Source organism: Oncorhynchus mykiss, chromosome 13 (genome assembly GCF_013265735.2).
Source record: "Oncorhynchus mykiss isolate Arlee chromosome 13, USDA_OmykA_1.1, whole genome shotgun sequence".
NCBI lineage: Eukaryota > Metazoa > Chordata > Actinopteri > Salmoniformes > Salmonidae > Oncorhynchus > Oncorhynchus mykiss.
This window is the reverse complement of record NC_048577.1, coordinates 65,754,964-65,777,463: the sequence shown is the minus strand read 5'-3', so window position 1 is coordinate 65,777,463 and position 22,500 is coordinate 65,754,964. Positions and strand designations below refer to the sequence as shown.

The 22,500-nt window shown below is 44.5% G+C and overlaps 1 protein-coding gene across 1 annotated transcript in view; it reads right to left on the bottom strand.

The window, feature by feature from the left end:
• LOC118938358 (glutamate receptor ionotropic, NMDA 2A-like) overlaps positions 1-22,500 on the bottom strand; it is a 348,126-nt gene that overhangs the window by 100,570 nt on the left and 225,056 nt on the right. Inside the window, exons 3-4 of the mRNA XM_036941969.1 lie at positions 11,111-11,277; positions 6,963-7,394 (exon numbers count right to left, since the gene is read on the bottom strand). Of these exons, the coding sequence (XP_036797864.1) occupies positions 6,963-7,394; positions 11,111-11,277 (599 nt within the window). The remainder of the gene's footprint in view (positions 1-6,962; positions 7,395-11,110; positions 11,278-22,500) is intronic.

Sequence of the window (22,500 nt, the reverse complement as noted above, 5' to 3'; positions counted from 1 at the left end):
AACAGGAAGGCTGTTATTTAGGCTGGAATCTGATAATGAGTCAGAAGTCAACAGGAAGGCTGTTATTTAGGCTGGAATCTGATACTGAGTCAGAAGGCAACAGGAAGGCTGTTATTTAGGCTAGAATCTGATAATGAGTCAGAAGACAACAGGAAGGCTGTTATTTAGGCTAGAATCTGATAATGAGTCAGAAGACAACAGGAAGGCTGTTATTTAGGCTGGAATCTGATACTGAGTCAGAAGACAACAGGAAGGCTGTTATTTAGGCTAGAATCTGATAATGAGTCAGAAGACAACAGGAAGGCTGTTATTTAGGCTAGAATCTGATAATGAGTCGGAAGTCAACAGGAAGGCTGTTATTTAGGCTGGAATCTGATACTGAGTCAGAAGGCAACAGGAAGGCTGTTATTTAGGCTGGAATCTGATACTGAGTCAGAAGACAACAGGAAGGCTGTTATTTAGGCTAGAATCTGATAATGAGTCAGAAGTCAACAGGAAGGCTGTTATTTAGGCTGAATGGAGGTGCTATGTGTATTTAACTGTAGCATGGTGAGGACAGCAGTAACCTTACGCCTCCGTTAGGGATCCCGAGGGGCGCAGCGGTCTAAGGCACTGCATCTCAGAGCTAGAGGCATCACTACAGACCCCCGGTTCGAATCCAAGGCTGAATCACAACAGGCTTGGGAATGGGAGTCCCATAGGGCGGCGCACAATTGGCACAGCGTCGTCTGGGTTTTGCCTGAGTAGCCCGTCATTCTAAATAAGATTTTGTAATTAATTGACTTGTCTAGTAAATAAAAAAAATCATTGCGTGGTGAGCTAGGTGAGAAGTGCAGTAATGTATTGGCTCTGTTAGCCTAGTTAGCTAGGTGGGAAGTGCAGTAATGTTAGCCTAGTTAGCTAGGTGAGAAGTGCAGTAATGTATTGGCTCTGTTAGCCTAGTTAGCTAGGTGAGAAGTGCAGTAATGTATTGGCTCTGTTAGCCTAGTTAGCTAGGTGAGAAGTGCTGTAATGTTAGCCTAGTTAGCTAGGTGAGAAGTGCAGTAATGTTATGGCTCCGTTAGCCTAGTTAGCTAGGTGAGAAGTGCAGTAATGTTAGCCTAGTTAGCTAGGTGAGAAGTGCAGTAATGTTATGGCTCCGTTAGCCTAGTTAGCTAGGTGAGAAGTGCAGTAATGTTAGCCTAGTTAGCTAGGTGAGAAGTGCAATAATGTTAGCCTAGTTAGCTAGGTGAGAAGTGCAGTAATGTTATGGCTCCGTTAGCCTAGTTAGCTAGGTGAGAAGTGCAGTAATGTTAGCCTAGTTAGCTAGGTGAGAAGTGCAATAATGTTAGCCTAGTTAGCTAGGTGAGAAGTGCAGTAATGTTATGGCTCCGTTAGCCTAGTTAGCTAGGTGAGAAGTGCAGTAATGTTAGCCTAGTTAGCTAGGTGAGAAGTGCAATAATGTTAGCCTAGTTAGCTAGGTGAGAAGTGCAGTAATGTTATGGATCCGTTAGCCTAGTTAGCTAGGTGAGAAGTGCAGTAATGTTAGCCTAGTTAGCTAGGTGAGCAGTGCAATAATGTTAGCCTAGTTAGCTAGGTGAGAAGTGCAGTAATGCTATGGCTCCGTTAGCCTAGTTAGCTAAGTGAGAAGTGCAGTAATGTTAGCCTAGTTAGCTAGGTGAGAAGTGCAGTAATGTTAGCCTAGTTAGCTAGGTGAGAAGTTCAGTAATGTTATGGCTCCGTTAGCCTAGTTAGCTAGGTGAGAAGTGCAGTAATGTTAGCCTAGTTAGCTAGGTGAGAAGTGCAGTAATTTTAGCCTAGTTAGCTAGGTGAGAAGTGCAGTAATGTTAGCCTAGTTAGCTAGGTGAGAAGTGCAGTAATGTTAGCCTAGTTAGCTAGGTGAGAAGTGCAGTAATTTTAGCCTAGTTAGCTAGGTGAGAAGTGCAGTAATGTTAGCCTAGTTAGCTAGGTGAGAAGTGCAGTAATGTTAGCCTAGTTAGCTAGGTGAGAAGTGTAGTAATGTTATGGCTCTGTTAGCCTAGTTAGCTAGCTCCTCAGTTCGATGCAGACAAGACAGCTACTATGTAATCAGATGGGATGATAAGTAACAAGTCAGTCTAGTGTGAGTTAACAGCAGGTCTCTTACTACACAATCCTGAGACTCCCCTGTCCAACAGACACATTCACACATTCACACACTGCATGAACTCCACTCCCTATAGACCAGGCTGCAGCTGCTTCTCTCTCCTTCGCTCCCTCACTACCTTCCAACTCCCTCTCCCTCCCTACCTCACTACCTTCCCACTCCCTCCCCCTCTCTCCCTCACTACCTTCCCATTCTCTCTCCCTCCCTCACTACCTTCCCACTCCCTCCCCCTCCCTCCCTCACTACCTTCCCACTCCCTCTCCCTCCCTCACTACCTTCCCACTCCCTCTCCCTCCCTCACTACCTTTCCACTCCCTCTCCCTCCCTCACTACCTTCCCACTCCCTCTCCCTCCCTCACTACCTTCCCACTCCCTCTCCCTCACTACCTTCCCACTCCCTCACCCCTCTCTCTCCCTCCTCCCCCCCCCCCTCTCCCTCCTTCCCCCCCTCTCTCCCTCCTTCCCCATTCTCTCTCCCTCCCTCACTACCTTCCCACTCCCTCCCCCTCCCTCCCACCCTTCCCATTCTCTCTCCCTCCCTCACTACCTTCCCACTCCCTCCCCCTCCCTCCCTCACTACCTTCCCACTCTCTCTCACTCCCTCACTACTTTCCCACTCCCTCTCTCTCACTACCTTCCCACTCCCTCTCCCTCCCTCACTACCTTCCCACTCCCTCTCCCTCCCTCACTACCTTCCCACTCCCTCACCCCTCCTCTCTCTCTCTCTCTCTCTCTCTCTCTCCCTCTCCCTCTCTCCCTCTCTCCCTCCCTCACTACCTTCCCACTCTCTCTCCCTCCTTCCCCCTCTCTCTCTCCTTCTCTCCCTTCTTCCCCCTCTCTCCCTCCCTCTCTCCCTCTCTCTCCCTCGCTCTCTCGCTCCCTCACTACCTTCCCCCTCTCTCTTCTTCCCTCCCTCTCCCTCCCTCCCTCTCTCTCTCTCTCTCTCTCCCTCCCTCACTACCTTCCTTCCTTCCTTCCCTCCCTCCCTCCCTCCCTCCCTCCCTCCCTCTCGCCAGTGGTCTTTCTCCTCTCCCCTGACATCTCATGTGATCTAACTGCCTTGGCTACATTCTCTGACCTAACCCAGCCAATCAGGTCACACCGTGTCCTGGACCTGTCCTCCTATTGGCTGAGGTCTCTGACCCGCAACAGCACCATCTGTGTCCCGCCATCATCTGTGAAACCACCTCGGGCTGATAGGCATGCTGGGAAATAGGTCAGCTGGCTGTACAGTAGAGAGATGGGACTGTACAGCTTCACCACATAGTAGTACCATCTAACCCTAGAGAGATGGGACTGGACAACACATAGTACTACCATCTAACCCTAGAGAGATGGGACTGGACTAGACAACACATAGTACTACCATCTAACCCTAGAGAGATGGGACTAGACAACACATAGTACTACCATCTAACCCTAGAGAGATGGGACTGGACTGGACAACACATAGTACTACCATCTAACCCTAGAGAGATGGGACTAGACAACACATAGTACTACCATCTAACCCTAGAGAGATGGGACTGGACAACACATAGTACTACCATCTAACCCTAGAGAGATGGGACTGGACTAGACAACACATAGTACTACCATCTAACTCTAGAGAGATGGGACTAGACAACACATAGTACTACCATCTAACCCTAGAGAGATGGGACTGGACTGGACAACACATAGTACTACCATCTAACCCTAGAGAGATGGGACTGGACTAGACAAGACATAGTACTAACATCTAACCCTGGAGAGATGGGACTGGACTAGACAACACATAGTACTACCATCTAACCCTAGAGAGATGGGACTGGACAACACATAGTACTACCATCTAACCCTAGAGAGATGGGACTGGACAATACATAGTACTACCATCGAACCCTAGAGAGATGGGACTGGACTGGACAACACATAGTACTACCATCTAACCCTAGAGAGATGGGACTGGACAACACATAGTACTACCATCTAACCCTAGAGAGATGGGACTGGACTAGACAACACATAGTACTACCATCTAACCCTAGAGAGATGGGACTAGACAACACATAGTACTACCATCTAACCCTAGAGAGATGGGACTGGACTGGACAACACATAGTACTACCATCTAACCCTAGAGAGATGGGACTGGACTAGACAACACATAGTACTACCATCTAACTCTAGAGAGATGGGACTAGACAACACATAGTACTACCATCTAACCCTAGAGAGATGGGACTGGACTGGACAACACATAGTACTACCATCTAACCCTAGAGAGATGGGACTGGACTAGACAACACATAGTACTACCATCTAACCCTAGAGAGATGGGACTAGACAACACATAGTACTACCATCTAACCTTAGAGAGATGGGACTGGACTGGACAACACATAGTACTACCATCTAACCCTAGAGAGATGGGACTAGACAACACATAGTACTACCATCTAACCCTAGAGAGATGGGACTAGACAACACATAGTACTACCATCTAACCCTAGAGAGATGGGACTGGACTGGACAACACATAGTCCTACCATCTAACCCCAGAGAGATGGGACTGGACTGGACAACACATAGTACTACCATCTAACCCTAGAGAGATGGGACTGGACTAGACAAGACATAGTACTAACATCTAACCCTGGAGAGATGGGACTGGACTAGACAACACATAGTACTACCATCTAACCCTAGAGAGATGGGACTGGACAACACATAGTACTACCATCTAACCCTAGAGAGATGGGACTGGACAATACATAGTACTACCATCGAACCCTAGAGAGATGGGACTGGACAACACATAGTACTACCATCTAACCCTAGAGAGATGGGACTGGACAACACATAGTACTACCATCTAACCCTAGAGAGATGGGACTGGACTAGACAACACATAGTACTACCATCTAACCCTAGAGAGATGGGACTAGACAACACATAGTACTACCATCTAACCCTAGAGAGATGGGACTGGACTGGACAACACATAGTACTACCATCTAACCCTAGAGAGATGGGACTGGACTAGACAACACATAGTACTACCATCTAACTCTAGAGAGATGGGACTAGACAACACATAGTACTACCATCTAACCCTAGAGAGATGGGACTGGACTGGACAACACATAGTACTACCATCTAACCCTAGAGAGATGGGACTGGACTAGACAACACATAGTACTACCATCTAACCCTAGAGAGATGGGACTAGACAACACATAGTACTACCATCTAACCTTAGAGAGATGGGACTGGACTGGACAACACATAGTACTACCATCTAACCCTAGAGAGATGGGACTAGACAACACATAGTACTACCATCTAACCCTAGAGAGATGGGACTAGACAACACATAGTACTACCATCTAACCCTAGAGAGATGGGACTGGACTGGACAACACATAGTCCTACCATCTAACCCCAGAGAGATGGGACTGGACTGGACAACACATAGTACTACCATCTAACCCTAGAGAGATGGGACTGGACAACACATAGTACTACCATCTAACCCTAGAGAGATTGGACTGGACAACACATAGTACTACCATCTAACCCCAGAGAGATGGGACTGGACTGGACAACACATAGTACTACCATCTAACCCTAGAGAGATGGGACTGGACAACACATAGTACTACCATCTAACCCTAGAGAGATGGGACTAGACTGGACAACATGAACTCTCTTCTCTCCTCCTCTCTCTCTCCTATCCTCTTCTCTTTCCTCCTCCATCCCTCTCTTCTCAAACGCAATCTCCTCTTCTCTTTCCTCCTCCATCGATCCATCCCTCTCTTCTCAAACTCAATCACCTCTCCTCTTCTCTCTCTCCTTCTCTCTCTTCTCTAACTCAATATCCTCTCCTCTTCTCTCTCCTCCTCTCTCTTCTAAAACTCAGTCTCCTCTACTCTTCTCTCCTCTCCTCTCTTTTCGCAAACTCAATCTCCTCTCCCCTTCTCTCCTCCTCCTCCTCTCTCTTCTCAAACTCATTGTCCTCTCCTCTCCTCTCCTCTCCTCTCCTCTGTTCTGTTCTGTTCTGTTTCTCTCTCTTCCAGACTATATTCTGCTTCTCTCTCTTCCAGATTCTGTTCTGCCTATCCCTCACAGCTGTAGTCTACTTCCTGTCCTCTTTTCTCACGACTCTGTTCTACTATTCCTGCTCTTTCCATCCTCCCTCGTCCTCACACCCCTCTCTCTCCCCTCTCCGCCGACTCCCTCGTCAGGCAGATGGGTGGGCAGACCCTGGGCTGGCACACACACACACACACACACACACACACACACACACACACACACACACACACACACCTGGCAGGACCTGCATCAACTCCCCCTGCTGTGAGCTGAGTGAAGACAGGATGAGAGAAGAGGAGTTGAACAGAAAGAGAGAGGAGAGATGGCTCATCAAGCCCTCCTTTAGATTTGGAGATCACTAGACCAGGTGGTCCCTCTCTCTCTCTGTCCTCTCCTCTTCCTCCATTCTCTCTCGCTCTCTCTCTATCTCTGTCCTCTCCTCTTCCTCCATTCTCTCTCTCTCTCCCTCTCTCCCTCTCTCTCTCTCTCTCTGTCCTCTCCTCTTCCTCCATTCTCTCTCTCTCTCTCTCTCTGTCTCTCTCTCTCTCTCTCTCTGTCTCTGTCTCTCTCTGTCTCTGTCTCTGTCTCAGTACAGAACACGTTGCCTGTCTCGGGAACAAGTTGCTAGGCAGTTAGGAGACAAACTAGTACCATGAGAAAGCAGGTAACAGCAATTCACACACACACCCACACCCACACACACACACACACACACACACACGCACACACACACGCACACACCGTCTCCATGTCTTACTTGTGCAGAGCGAGAGGAGGAACCTTGGAAGGCTTCTCCGGCTGTGTCCCGTAACAGGAAGTCCTCGCTTCAGGTATTTCGCCGTACTCCTCCAGCATGGCGGAGGCAGCGGACGTGATGATGCCCAGCCCGTCCCTCACCCGCGCCTCCAGAGGGTAGTCCCAGTCCTCAGAGGAGACGGACACCATGCCCGAGGGGAACTCCTCGGGTACCGTCTCGGTGGTGCCGGAGGTCAGGCTGGAGACGATCCAGATGTATCCGAACCCGGTGAGGCCCAGGGAGCGAGCCTCCTCCAGGATAAAGACTCCCTCGTCTTTAGAGCAGTACAACAGAACCACCGGGGATTGGACCTTCTTCAACATGATCTGACTCTTACTGTCTTCCTCCACAGCATCTAATGTTATGATGTGCTGCAGGTCCCAGCCTACAAAACTATAGGTGGAGAGAGATGCAGAGATGAGATTGAGAGATGAGATGGAGATAGATGGAGAGAGAGATGGAGATAGATGGAGAGAGAGATGGAGAGAGAGATGGAGAGAGAGATGGAGAGATGAGATGGAGAGATGAGAGAGAGATGGAGAGATGGAGAGAGTTGGAGAGAGATGGAGAGAGGGAGGGGACAATCAGTTAAAACCCCATCTAACGTTATGATTGACACCTGTTAATGTATATTATATATACTCCTATATGTTAATGTATATTATATATAATCCTAAATGTTAATGTATATTATACTGTATATAATCCTATATGTTAATGTATATTATATATACTCCTATATGTTAATGTATATTATATATACTCCTACATGTTAATGTAAATTATATATAATTCTATATGTTAATGTATATTATATAATCATATATGTTAATGTATATTATATATAATTCTATATGTTAATGTATATTATATATAATCATATATGTAAATGTATATTATATATAATCCTATATGTTAATGTATATTATATATAATCATATATGTAAATGTATATTATATATAATCCTATATGTTAATGTATATTATATATAATTCTATATGTTAATGTATATATTATACTGTATATAATCCTATATGTTAATGTATATATTATACTGTATATAATCCTATATGTTAATGTATATTATATATAATCCTATATGTTAATGTATATTATATATAATTCTATATGTTAATGTATATATTATACTGTATATAATCCTATATGTTAATGTATATTATATATAATCCTATATGTTAATGTATATTATATATAATCCTATATGTTAATGTATATTATATATAATCCTATATGTTAATGTATATTATATATAATCCTATATGTTAATGTATATTATATATAATTCTATATGTTAATGTATATATTATACTGTATATAATCCTATATGTTAATGTATATTATATATAATCCTATATGTTAATGTATATTATATATAATCCTATATGTTAATGTATATTATATATTATCCTATATGTTAATGTAAATTATATATAATCCTATATGTTAATGTATATTATATATATTCCTATATGTTAATGTATATTATATATATCTTCCTATATGTTAATGTATATTATATATAATCCTATATGTTAATGTATATTATATATAATCCTATATGTTAATGTATATATTATACTGTATATAATCCTATATGTTAATGTATATTATATATAATCCTATATGTTAATGTATATTATATATAATCCTATATGTTAATGTAAATTATATATAATTCTATATGTTAATGTATATATTATACTGTATATAATCCTATATGTTAATGTATATTATATATAATCCTATATGTTAATGTAAATTATATATAATTCTATATGTTAATGTATATTATATATAATCCTATATGTTAATGTATATTATATATAATCCTATATGCTAATGTAAATTATATATAATTCTATATGTTAATGTATATATTATACTGTTAATGTACAGTTGAAGTCAGAAGTTTAAATACACTTAGGTTGGAGTCATTAGAACTTGTTTTTCAACCACCTCACAAATGTATTGTTACCAAACTATAGTTTTGGCAGGTCGGTTAGGACATCTACTTTGTGCATGACACAAGTCATTTTTCCAACAATAGTTTACAGACAGATTATTTCACTTATAATTCACTGTATCACAATTCCAGTGGGTCAGAAGTTTACATACACTAAGTTGACTGTGCCTTTAAACAGCTTGGAAAATTGCAGAATATTATGTCATGGCTTTAGAAGCTTCTGATAGGCTAATTGACATCATTTGAGTTAATTGCAGGTGTACCGGTGGATGTATTTCAAAGCCTACCTTCAAACTGCCTCTTTGCGTGACATCATTGGAAAATCAAAAGAAATCAGCCAAAACCACAAAAACATTGTAGACTTCCACAAGTCTGGTTCATCCTTGGGAGCAATTTTCAAACACCTGAAGGTACCACGTTCATCTGTACAAACTATAGTACGCAAGTATAAACACCATGGGACCACGCTGCTGTCATACCGCTCAGGAAGGTTCTGTCTCCTAGAGATGAATGTACTTTTGGAAAAAGCCACTGCTCCAAAACTGCCTACAAAACCCTGACTATGGTTTGCAACTGCACATGGGTACAAAGATCGTACTTTTTGGAGAAATGTCCTCTGATCTGATGAAACAAAATAGAACTGTTTGGCCATAATGACCATTGTTATGTTTGGAGGAAAAAGGGAGAGGCTTGCAAGCCGAAGAACACCATCCCAACCGTGAAGCACGGGGGTGGCAGCATCATGTTGTGGGGGTGCTTTGCTGCAGGAGGGACTGGTGCACTTCACAAAATAGATGGCATCATGAGGACGGAAAATTATGTGGATATATTGAAGCAACATTTCAAGACATCAGTCAGGAAGTTAAAGCTTGGTCGCAAATAGGTCTTCCAAATGCACAATGAGCCCAAGCATACTTCCAAAGTTGTGGCAAAATGGCTTCAGGACAACAAAGTCAAGGTATTGGAGTGGACATCACAAAGCCCTGACCTCAAACCTATAGAAAATGTGTGGGCAGAACTGAAAAAGCGTGTGCGAGCAAGGAGGCCTACAAATCTGACTCAGTTACGCCAGCTTTGTCAGGAGGAATGGGTCAAAATTCACCCAATTTATTGTGGGAAGCTTGTGGAAGACTACCCGAAATGTTTGACCCAAGTTAAACAATTTAAAGGCAATGCTACCAAATACTAATTGACTGTATGTAAACTTCTGACCCACTGGGAATGTGATGAAAGAAATAAAAGCTGAAATAAATCATTCTCTCTACTATTATTCTGACATTAATGTATGTTATATATAATGACATAAATGTCAATGTATATTATATAAATTGACATATGTTAATGTGTATTATATATAACGACATATGTTAATGTATATAATATATATTCCTACAGTATATTTTAATGTATATAATATATATTCCTACAGTATATTTTAATGTATATAATATATATTCCTACAGTATATTTTAATGTATATAATATATATTCCTACAGTATATTTTAATGTATATAATATATATTCCTACGGTAAATTTTAACGTATATAATATATATTCCTACAGTATATTTTAATGTATATAATATATATTCCTACAGTATATTTTAATGTATATAATATATATTCCTACAGTATATTTTAATGCATATTATATATAATGATATATGTTAATGTATATAATATATATTCCTACAGTATTTCTTAATGTATATAATATATATTCCTACAGTATTTGTTAATGTATATAATATATATTGCCACATGCGAATGTGTATTAAATATAATGCTACATGCTAATGTGTATTACATATATTGCTAAATGCTAATGTATTTTATATATATTGCTACATGCTAATGCATATTATATATAATGCTACATGCTAATGTGTATTATATATATTGCTACATGCTAATGTATAGTATGTATATTGCTACATGCTAATGTGTATTACATATAATGCTACATGCTAATGTGTATTATATATAATGCTACATGCTAATGTGTATTATATATAATGCTACATTCTAATGTGTATTATATATAATACTACATGCTAATGTGTATTATATATAATACTACATGCTAATGTGTATTATATATAATGCTACATGCTAACGTGTACCTGTTGTCCACGGTGCTCTTGAGGACGTTGATAAACTCCTGGTATCCGGGGAACTTGGAGGTGACTATGGAAAAGATGTGCCAGTCGTACTCCTCCATGATGCTCAACATCAACAGCGCCTCCTGCTGGATGGAAGCTCCGAACTGGAAAAACGTTGACTTGTCGTCCTGATGGAGAGAGAAGAGATAGAGAAGAGAGAGTTATATATCATCCCGATAGAGAGGAGAGAGAGAGAGAGAGAGAGAGAGAGAGAGAGAGAGAGAGAGAGGAGAGAGAGAGAGAGAGAGAGAGATAAGAGAAAGAGAGAGAGAGAAGAGCGAGAGAGAGAGAGAGAGAAGAGAGAGAGAGAAGAGAGAGGGAAGAGAGAGAGAAGAGAGTGGGAAGAGAGAGAGAGAGAGAAGAGAGAGGGAGTGTGACTATTGGACCACTACCAGAATAAACAGTTCAGAATGAACAATGTCAAACCTACGTCCCACACTTCAACCAGATGTCAGTCTATTGTCTGCTACAGGAGAGCCCACTCCACTGACAACAGCTACAGTTATAGAGATACACAACTAGAAGATGGTCAATTAGATCAGGGTACATGGATGAGGTGTTATTAACAACTAGAAGACGGTCAATTAGACCAGGGTACATGGATGAGGTGTTATAGAACTAGATGGTCAATTAGATCAGGGTACATGGATGAGGTGTTAACAACTAGATGGTCAATTAGACCAGGGTACATGGATGAGGTGTTATAGAACTAGATGGTCAATTAGACCAGGGTACATTAGAATGTAAAACAGGTTCAGTCCCTGGTTCGACCGTGACCCTGCAGAGTTACTCCACCTCAAGAATTGCATTTGGTCGAAAGGCTCGAAACACGCACTCTCAGGCCGACTGGTTCTCTCGTTCAGGCAAATGAGAAATAAGTGCACTCAGGCTATCCGGGAGGCCCAAGTTAGTTACTTTAAGGAGCAGTTCTCTCTCTGTGGGTCTAACCCCAAGAAGTTCTGGTAAACGATTAAAGACCTGGAGAATTAACCCTCCTCCTCACAGCTGCCCATGTCCCTTAATGTTGATGATGTGGTTGTTACTGACAAGAAGCACATGGCTGAGCTCTTTAATCACCACTTCATTAAGTCAGGATGCCTATTTGACTCAGCCATGCCTCCTTGCCCGTCAAACACTTCCTCATCTCCTAACCCCTTCTCATGCGACTATCCCCGATGCTCCTCCCTCTTTTCCCCTCTGCCCTGCTACAAAGTTTCTCCCTGCAGGCAATCACTGAGTCCGAGGTGCTAAAGGAGCTCCGGAAACTAGACCACAAAAAACCCCTCTGGGTCAGATGGTTTAGACCCTTTCTTCTTTAAGGTTGCTGCCCCCATCATCGCAAATAATACTTTTAACCTGTCTCTCCTCTCTGGGGGAGGTTCCCATTGGTTGGAAGGCAGTATAAAGTAGTGTACTATATAGGGAATAGGGCTGTACTATAAAGTAGTGTACTATATAGGGAATAGGGCTGTAGTCCACTATATAGGGAATAGGGCTGTAGTATAAAGTAGTGCACTACATAGGGAATAGGGCTGTAGTATAAAGTAGTGCACTATATAGGGCTGTAGTATAAAGTAGTGCACTATATAGGGAATAGGACTGTAGTATAAAGTAGTGCACTATATAGGGCTGTAGTATAAAGTAGTGTACTATATAGGGCTGTAGTATAAAGTAGTGCACTATATAGGGAATAGGACTGTAGTATAGAGTAGTGCACTATATTGGGGAATAGGGCTGTAGTATAAAGTAGTGTACTATATAGGGAATAGGGCTGTAGTATAAAGTAGTGCACTATATAGGGAATAGGACTGTAGTATAGAGTAGTGCACTATATAGGGAATAGGGCTGTAGTATAAAGTAGTGTACTATATAGGGAATAGGGCTGTAGTATAAAGTAGTGCACTATATAGGGAATAGGGCTGTAGTATAAAGTAGTGCACTATATAGGGAATAGGGCTGTAGTATAAAGTAGTGTACTATATAGGGCTGTAGTATAAAGTAGTGTACTATATAGTGAATAGGGCTGTAGTATAAAGTAGTGTACTATATAGGGCTGTAGTATAAAGTAGTGTACTATATAGTGAATAGGGCTGTAGTATAAAGTAGTGTACCATATAGGGAATAGGGCTGTAGTATAAAGTAGTGTACTATATAGGGAATAGGGCTGTAGTATAAAGTAGTGCACTATATAGGGAATAGGGCTGTAGTATAAAGTAGTGTACTATATAGGGAATAGGGCTGTAATATAAAGTAGTGTACTATATAGGGAATAGGGCTGTAGTATAAAGTAGTGTACCTGATAGGGAATAGGGCTGTAGTATAAAGTAGTGTACCTGATAGGGAATAGGGAACATTTGGGAGATATCCTCAGCCACTTGTTACAACACAGAGCCTGGGACAGAGCAGAATCTGTTATTCCCACAGTAGAACAGCAGGCATCCCACAGAGGCAGAAAGAGAAGCCCCCAGCAGAACAGCAGGCATCCCACAGAGGCAGAAAGAGAAGCCCCCAGCAGAACAGCAGGCATCCCACAGAGGCAGAAAGAGAAGCCCCCAGCAGAACAGCAGGCATCCCACAGAGGCAGAAAGAGAAGCCCCCAGCAGAACAGCAGGCATCCCACAGAGGCAGAAAGAGAAGCCCCCAGCAGAACAGCAGGCATCCCACAGAGGCAGAAAGTTATTCCCACAGTAGAACAGCAGGCATCCCACAGAGGCAGAAAGAGAAGCCCCCAGCAGAACAGCAGGCATCCCACAGAGGCAGAAAGAGAAGCCCCCAGCAGAACAGCAGGCATCCCACAGAGGCAGAAAGAGAAGCCCCCAGCAGAACAGCAGGCATCCCACAGAGGCAGAAAGAGAAGCCCCCAGCAGAACAGCAGGCATCCCACAGAGGCAGAAAGAGAAGCCCCCAGCAGAACAGCAGGCATCCCACAGAGGCAGAAAGAGAAGCCCCCAGCAGAACAGCAGGCATCCCACAGAGGCAGAAAGAGAAGCCCCCAGCAGAACAGCAGGCATCCCACAGAGGCAGAAAGAGAAGCCCCCAGCAGAACAGCAGGCATCCCACAGAGGCAGAAAGAGAAGCCCCCAGCAGAACAGCAGGCATCCCACAGAGGCAGAAAGAGAAGCCCCCAGCAGAACAGCAGGCATCCCACAGAGGCAGAAAGAGAAGCCCCCAGCAGAACAGCAGGCATCCCACAGAGGCAGAAAGAGAAGCCCCCAGCAGAACAGCAGGCATCCCACAGAGGCAGAAAGAGAAGCCCCCAGCAGAACAGCAGGCATCCCACAGAGGCAGAAAGAGAAGCCCCCAGCAGAACAGCAGGCATCCCACAGAGGCAGAAAGAGAAGCCCCCAGCAGAACAGCAGGCATCCCACAGAGGCAGAAAGAGAAGCCCCCAGCAGAACAGCAGGCATCCCACAGAGGCAGAAAGAGAAGCCCCCAGCAGAACAGCAGGCATCCCACAGAGGCAGAAAGAGAAGCCCCCAGCAGAACAGCAGGCATCCCACAGAGGCAGAAAGAGAAGCCCCCAGCAGAACAGCAGGCATCCCACAGAGGCAGAAAGAGAAGCCCCCAGCAGAACAGCAGGCATCCCACAGAGGCAGAAAGAGAAGCCCCCAGCAGAACAGCAGGCATCCCACAGAGGCAGAAAGAGAAGCCCCCAGCAGAACAGCAGGCATCCCACAGAGGCAGAAAGAGAAGCCCCCAGCAGAACAGCAGGCATCCCACAGAGGCAGAAAGAGAAGCCCCCAGCAGAACAGCAGGCATCCCACAGAGGCAGAAAGAGAAGCCCCCAGCAGAACAGCAGGCATCCCACAGAGGCAGAAAGAGAAGCCCCCAGCAGAACAGCAGGCATCCCACAGAGGCAGAAAGAGAAGCCCCCAGCAGAACAGCAGGCATCCCACAGAGGCAGAAAGAGAAGCCCCCAGCAGAACAGCAGGCATCCCACAGAGGCAGAAAGAGAAGCCCCCAGCAGAACAGCAGGCATCCCACAGAGGCAGAAAGAGAAGCCCCCAGCAGAACAGCAGGCATCCCACAGAGGCAGAAAAAGAAGCCCCCAGCAGAACAGCAGGCATCCCACAGAGGCAGAAAGAGAAGCCCCCAGCAGAACAGCAGGCATCCCACAGAGGCAGAAAGAGAAGCCCCCAGCAGAACAGCAGGCATCCCACAGAGGCAGAAAGAGAAGCCCCCAGCAGAACAGCAGGCATCCCACAGAGGCAGAAAGAGAAGCCCCCAGCAGAACAGCAGGCATCCCACAGAGGCAGAAAGAGAAGCCCCCAGCAGAACAGCAGGCATCCCACAGAGGCAGAAAGAGAAGCCCCCAGCAGAACAGCAGGCATCCCACAGAGGCAGAAAGAGAAGCCCCCAGCAGAACAGCAGGCATCCCACAGAGGCAGAAAGAGAAGCCCCCAGCAGAACAGCAGGCATCCCACAGAGGCAGAAAGAGAAGCCCCCAGCAGAACAGCAGGCATCCCACAGAGGCAGAAAGAGAAGCCCCCAGCAGAACAGCAGGCATCCCACAGAGGCAGAAAGAGAAGCCCCCAGCAGAACAGCAGGCATCCCACAGAGGCAGAAAGAGAAGAAACAATCCTTTTGATTCGTGTTTAAAGGGCAAGTCCACCGCTTTTCAAAACCCTCATTTTTTATTATCTACAATACCAGTGTCTACATACAGCCTTGTGAAGACGGAACATTTTCTACGATTTTGTCGGGGAAAAAACATGAACATTTAAAAAGTTCTACCCGAAGACATCGTCAAAAGTAGATGAATAAAAAACTGTGATTTTAAAACACTGTAACATTCACGGTAACGTGGGAACCTTGAAACTCATTGCAGGGTTGAAAATATCTATATTTCTTCCTTTGACACCTGCCCTGTGACCTGTGTGTGTGTGTGTGTGTGTTCTCTCTCTCTCTCAGCAGTAAAAGGTGACAGTCATTTTCACGCGTCGTTGGTGTTGTGATCAGAAATAAGAAGTGTTTGGGGGGGGGGGGGGGGGGGGGGGGGATGAAGAAGACAGACAGCAGGGCCTTGGAGAGGTGATACGTTTGTGTCTGTCTGTCTGTCTGTCTGTATGTCTATCTGTCTGTTAGTATGTCTGTCTGTCTGTCAGTCTGTCAGTCTGTCTGTCTGTTAGTCGGTCTGCCTGCCTGTCAGTCTGCCTGTCTGTCTGTTAGTCAGTCTGCCTGCCTGTCAGTCTGCCTGTCTGTCTGTCTGTCAGTCTGTCTGTCAGTCTGCCTGTCAGTCTGCCTGTCTGCCTGCCTGTCAATCTGCCCGTCAGTCTGCCCGTCAGTCTGCCTGTCTGTCTGCCCGTCAGTCTGCCTGTCAGTCTGCCTGTCTGTCAGTCTGCCTGTCAGTCTGCCTGTTTGCCTGCCTGTCAGTCTGCCTGTCAGTCTGCCTGTTAGTCCGCCTGTCTGCCTGCCTGTCAGTCTTCCTGTCAGTCTGCCTGTCAGTCTGCCTGTCTGTCTGCCTGCCTGCCTCCCTGTCTGTCTGCCTGCCTGTCTGTCTGTCTGCCTATGAGTCTCCCTGTCTGTCTGCCTGTCAGTCTGCCTGTCTGTCTGCCTGTCTGTCTGCTTGTCTGTCTGTCTGCCTGTCAGTCTGCCTGTCAGTCTGCCTGTCAGTCTGCCTGTCAGTCTGCCTGCCTGTATGTACACAGTATGTGGACACCCCTTCAAATTAGTGGATTCTATTTCAGCCAATAAATCAAGCACACAGTCATGCAATCTCCATAGACAAACATTGGCAGTAGAATGGCCCGTACTGAAAAACCAAAGTGACATTCAACGTCTCATCATCTCATCAACTCTTTCCTCTGTATCTCTCTGGTCCTCATCATCTTATCTTATTATGGAAAGCCAACTTTCCAACAAGTCAGTTCGTCAAATTTCCAATCTTGGAAGCAACGCCAACACAAGATGGTCAACACCGTCGGGAGCTTCATGAGATGGGTTTTCATGGCCGAGCAGCAGAGCCTAAGATCAACATGAGCAACGCCAAGCGTCATCTGGAGCTCGTCGCCGTTGGACTCTGGAGCAGTGGAAACGCGTTCTCTGGAGGGATGAATCACACCATCTGCCAATCCCCGACTGACGAATCTGGGTTTGGCAGATGCCAGGAGAACCTGCCCCAATGCATAGTGCACATAGTGTTTGATTTGATTTGATTTACCTGCCCCAATGCATAGTGCCAACTGTAAAGTTTGGTGGATGAGGAATAATGGTCTGGGGCTGTTTTTCATGGTTTAGTTCCAGTGAAGGGAAATCTTAACTCTACAACATACAATGACATTCTAGATGATTCTGTCCTTCCAACTTTGTGGCAACAGTTTTAGGGAAAGGCCATTTCCTGTTTCAACACCCCCGTGCACAAAGCGAAGTCCATACAGAAATATTTGGTCGAGATCAGTGTGGAAGACCTTGACTGGTCTGCACAGTGTGTGTGTGTGTGTGTGTGTGTGTGTGTGTGTGTGTGTGTGTGTGTGTGTGTGTGTGTGTGTGTGTGTGTGGGTGTGTGTGTGTGTGGGTGTGTGTGTGTGTGTGTGTGTGTGTGTGTGTGTGTGTGTGTGTGTGTGTGTGTGTGTGCCAACAGAGAGGTGTTTTCTATGTTTTTAGGATTTGAGGACATTTTCTGATTCTGATTCTGAGTAGAAAACAGAGACTCAAATAATACCAGCAGAAAATATGACTTCCTTTCCTCCTCTTCCTCCACTTCCTCCTGTCTTCCTCTTCCTCCTCTTCCTCCTCTTTCTCCACTTCCTCCTGTCTTACTCCTCTTCCTCTTCCTCCTCTTCCTCCTGTCCTCCTCTTACTCCACTTCCTCCTCTTCCTCCTCTTCCTCCTGTCTTACTCCTGTCTTCCTCTTCCTCCTCTTCCTGTCTTCCTCTTCCTCCTGTCTTCCTCCTGTCTTCCTCCTGTCCTCCTCTTCCTCCACTTCCTCTTCCTCCTCCTCTTCCACCACTTCCTCCTGTCTTCCTCTTCCTCCTGTCCTCCTCTTCCTCCTTTCTTCCTTTCCTCCTCTCTTCCTCTTCTTCCACTTCCTCTTCCTCCTGTCCTCCACTTCCTCCTCTCTTCCTCTCCCTCCTGTCTTCCTCCTCCTCCTCCTGTCTTCCTTTCCTTCTCTCTTCCTCTTCCTCCACTTCCTCAACTTCCTCAACTTCCTGTTCCTCCACTTCCTCCCTCCATCTTCCCTCTACTATGAAGTTACAGCTGATCAACAGGAGAAACACGATGTGCCCTATTTATAATGAACTACTGGCACATGTACTGTCTTCTGCACTGATGCACTGACGCTGTTACATTAGGCAGGGGGAGAGGAGGGAGAGAGAGATAGGGAGAGGAGGGAGAGAGAGAGATAGGAGATAGGGAGAGGAAGGAGGGAGAGAGAGCGAGAAAAGAGGGATGTAGAATTCAGCTGCCAGGCGTGACAGATGAACACAAGACAGTGACTCGCTATTCTCTCTCCTCTCTGTCCTTCTATGTCTATGTATCTCTCTCTCCTGTTCTCCCTCCCCCTATACACATACACATAGACACACAGACCAGGGTAATTTAGCCAGATTAAAGAAGCAGGGCTGAACAGAGGACAACGGGGGCCTGTGCATGGCCGAGAGAGCTGTCTGTCTGTCTGTGTGTGTGTGTGTTGTGCAGTTGACTAGTAAGATCAGCCAACACTAACACATAATCCTATCCTGGGGCTCCTATAGGCTCAGACACACATCCTGTAAACCTCAACCCTGCAGGAACTCAAACACACACACACACACACACACACACACATACACACACACACACACACACACATACACACACACACACACCCTGATATTAGGGGCAAACATGTATTCTCCCCTATAACACAGCCTCCTAAACGAGAGTTACGGAGGAAAGATGAGGACCAGAGAGATACAGAGGAAAGGTAAGGACCAGAGAGATACATAGGAAAGATAAGGACCAGAGAGATACAGAGGAAATATAAGGACCAGAGAGATACAGAGGAAAGATAAGGAGAGATACAGAGGAAAGATAAGGAGAGATACAGAGGAAAGATAAGGAGAGATACAGAGGAAAGATAAGGAGAGATACAGAGGAAAGATAAGGACTAGAGAGATACAGAGGAAAGATAAGGACCAGAGAGATACAGAGGAAAGATAAGGAGAGATACAGAGGAAAGATAAGGAGAGATACAGAGGAAAGATAAGGAGAGATACAGAGGAAAGATAAGGAGAGATACAGAGGAAAGATAAGGAGAGATACAGAGGAAATATACGGATCAGAGAGATACAGAGGAAAGATAAGGAGAGATACAGAGGAAAGATAACGAGACATACAGAGGAAAGATAAGGACCAGAGAGATACAGAGGAAAGATAAGGATCAGAGAGATACAGGGGAAAGATAAGGATCAGAGAGATACAGAGGAAAGATAAGGAGAGTTACAGAGGAAAGATAAGGATCAGAGAGATACAGAGGGAAGATGAGGACCAGATAGATACAGAGGAAAGATAAGGATCAGAGAGATACAGAGGAAAAATAAGGATCAGAGAGATACAGAGGAAAGATAAGGACCAGAGAGATACAGAGGAAAGATAAGGACCAGAGAGATACAGGGGAAAGATAAGGACCAGAGAGATACAGAGGAAAGATAAGGATCAGAGAGATACAGAGGAAAGATAAGGAGAGATACAGAGGAAAGATAAGGACCAGAGAGATACAGAGGAAAGATAAGGATCAGAGAGATACAGAGGAAAGATAAGGACTAGAGAGATACAGGGGAAAGATAAGGACCAGAGAGATACAGAGGAAAGATAAGGATCAGAGAGATACACAGGAAAGATAAGGAGAGATACAGAGGAAAGATAAGGACCAGAGAGATACAGAGGAAAGATAAGGATCAGAGAGATACAGAGGAAAGATAAGGACTAGAGAGATACAGAGGAAAGATAAGGACCAGAGAGATACAGAGGAAAGATACGGACCAGAGATATATAGAGGAAAGATAAGGACCAGAGAGATACAGAGGAAAGATAAGGAGAGATACAGAGGAAAGATAAGGACCAGAGAGATACAGAGGAAAGATAAGGATCAGAGAGATACAGAGGAAAGATAAGAACTAGAGAGATACAGAGGAAAGATAAGGACCAGAGAGATACAGAGGAAAGATACGGACCAGAGAGTTACGGAGGAAAGATAAGGAGAGATACAGAGGAAAGATAAGGAGAGATACAGAGGAAAGATAAGGACCAGAGAGAAACAGGTAAAAGATGAGGACCAGAGAGATACAGAGGAAAGCTCCTCTCCTCTCCTCTCCTCTCCTCTCCTCTCCTCTCCTCTCCTCTCCTCTCCTCTCCTCTCCTCTCCTCTCCCACCTCTGCTCTCCTATCTCTCTCACTCCCTCTACAGTCATCATCTGAGTCCTCTCCTAGGATTAACAAACAGGGCCTAGTTAAACCTCTCTCTCTTCTCACCCTACATTCTCTCTCTGCTCTGCTCTCAGCTCAGCCTTATCAGCAGCTTTCTGATTGATTAAAGTAGGACGTGCTCTGCAGATCAATCCTGTCCTGCCACTCTGACACACATAGAGAGAGAGGGATGAGGGAGAGAGGGGGATGAGGGAGAGAGGGGTATGAGGGAGAGAAGGGGATGAGGGGGAGAGAGAGAGAGAGAGAGAGAGGGAGAGTATATTTGACCTCTCAGCTTCCCTATCAAATCTAAAAATCTCAAATAGAAAACCGAAGAAAATTAACAATAATGACAAATGGTTTGATGAAGAATGCAAAAATCTAAGAAAGAAATTGAGAAACCTGTCCAACCAAAAACATAGAGACCCGGAAAACCTGAGTCTACGCCTTCACTGTGGTGAATCACTAAAACGATACAGAAATACACTACGGAAAAAGAAGGAACAGCACGTCAGAAATCAGCTCAATGGAATTGAAGAATCAATATAATCTAACAACATCTGGGAAAATTGGAAAACACTAAACAAACAACAACACAAAGAATTATCTATCCAAAATGGAGATGTATGGGTAAACCACTTCTCCAATCTTTTTGGCTCTATAACAAAGAATAAAGAGCAAAAACATATACAGGATCAAATACAGATCTTAGAATCAACTATTAAAGACTACCAGAACCCACTGGATTCCCAAATTACCTTGAATGAGTTACAGGACAAAATAAAAACCCTCCAACCCAAAAAGGCGTGTGGTGTTGATGGTATCCTCAATGAAATGATCAAATATACAGACAACAAATTCCAATTGGCTATACTAAAACTCTTTAACATCATCCTTAGCTCTGGCATCTTCCCCAATATTTGGAACCAAGGACTGATCACCCCAATCCACAAAAGTGGAGACAAATTTGACCCCAATAACTACCGTGGAATATGTGTCAACAGTAACCTTGGGAAAATCCTCTGCATTATTATTAACAGCAGACTCGTACATTTCCTCAATGAAAACAATGTACTGAGCAAATGTCAAATTGGCTTTTTACCAAATTACCGTACAACAGACCATGTATTCACCCTGCACACCCTAACTGACAACCAAACAAACCAAAACAAAGGCAAAGTCTTCTCATGCTTTGTTGATTTCAAAAAAGCCTTCGACTCAATCTGGCATGAGGGTCTGCTATACAAACTGATGGAAAGTGGTGTTGGGGGTAAAACATACGACATTATAAAATCCATGTACACAAACAACAAGTGTGCGGTTAAAATTGGCAAAAAACACACACATTTCTTCACACAGGGTCGTGGGGTGAGACAGGGATGCAGCTTAAGCCCCACCCTCTTCAACATATATATCAACTAATTGGCGCGGGCCCTAGAACAGTCTGCAGCACCCTACTAGAATCTGATGTCAAATGTCTACTGTTTGCTGATGATCTGGTGCTTCTGTCACCAACCAAGGAGGGCCTACAGCAGCACCTAGATCTTCTGCACAGATTCTGTCAGACCTGGGCCTTGACAGTAAATCTCAGTAAGACCAAAATAATGGTGTTCCAAAAAAGGTCCAGTCACCAGGACCACAAATACAAATTCCATCTAGACACTGTTGCCCTAGAGCACACAAACAACTATACATACCTTGGACTGAACATCAGCGCCACAGGTAACTTCTACAAAGCTGTGAACGGTCTGAGAGACAAGGCAAGAAGGGCATTCTATGCCATCAAAAGGAACATACAATTCAACATACCAATTAGGATCTGGCTAAAGATACTTGAATCAGTCATAGAACCCATTGCCCTTTATGGTTGTGAGGTCTGGGGTCCGCTCACCAACCAAGACTTCACAAAATGGGACAAACACCAAATTGAGACTCTGCACGCAGAATTCGGCAAAAATATCCTC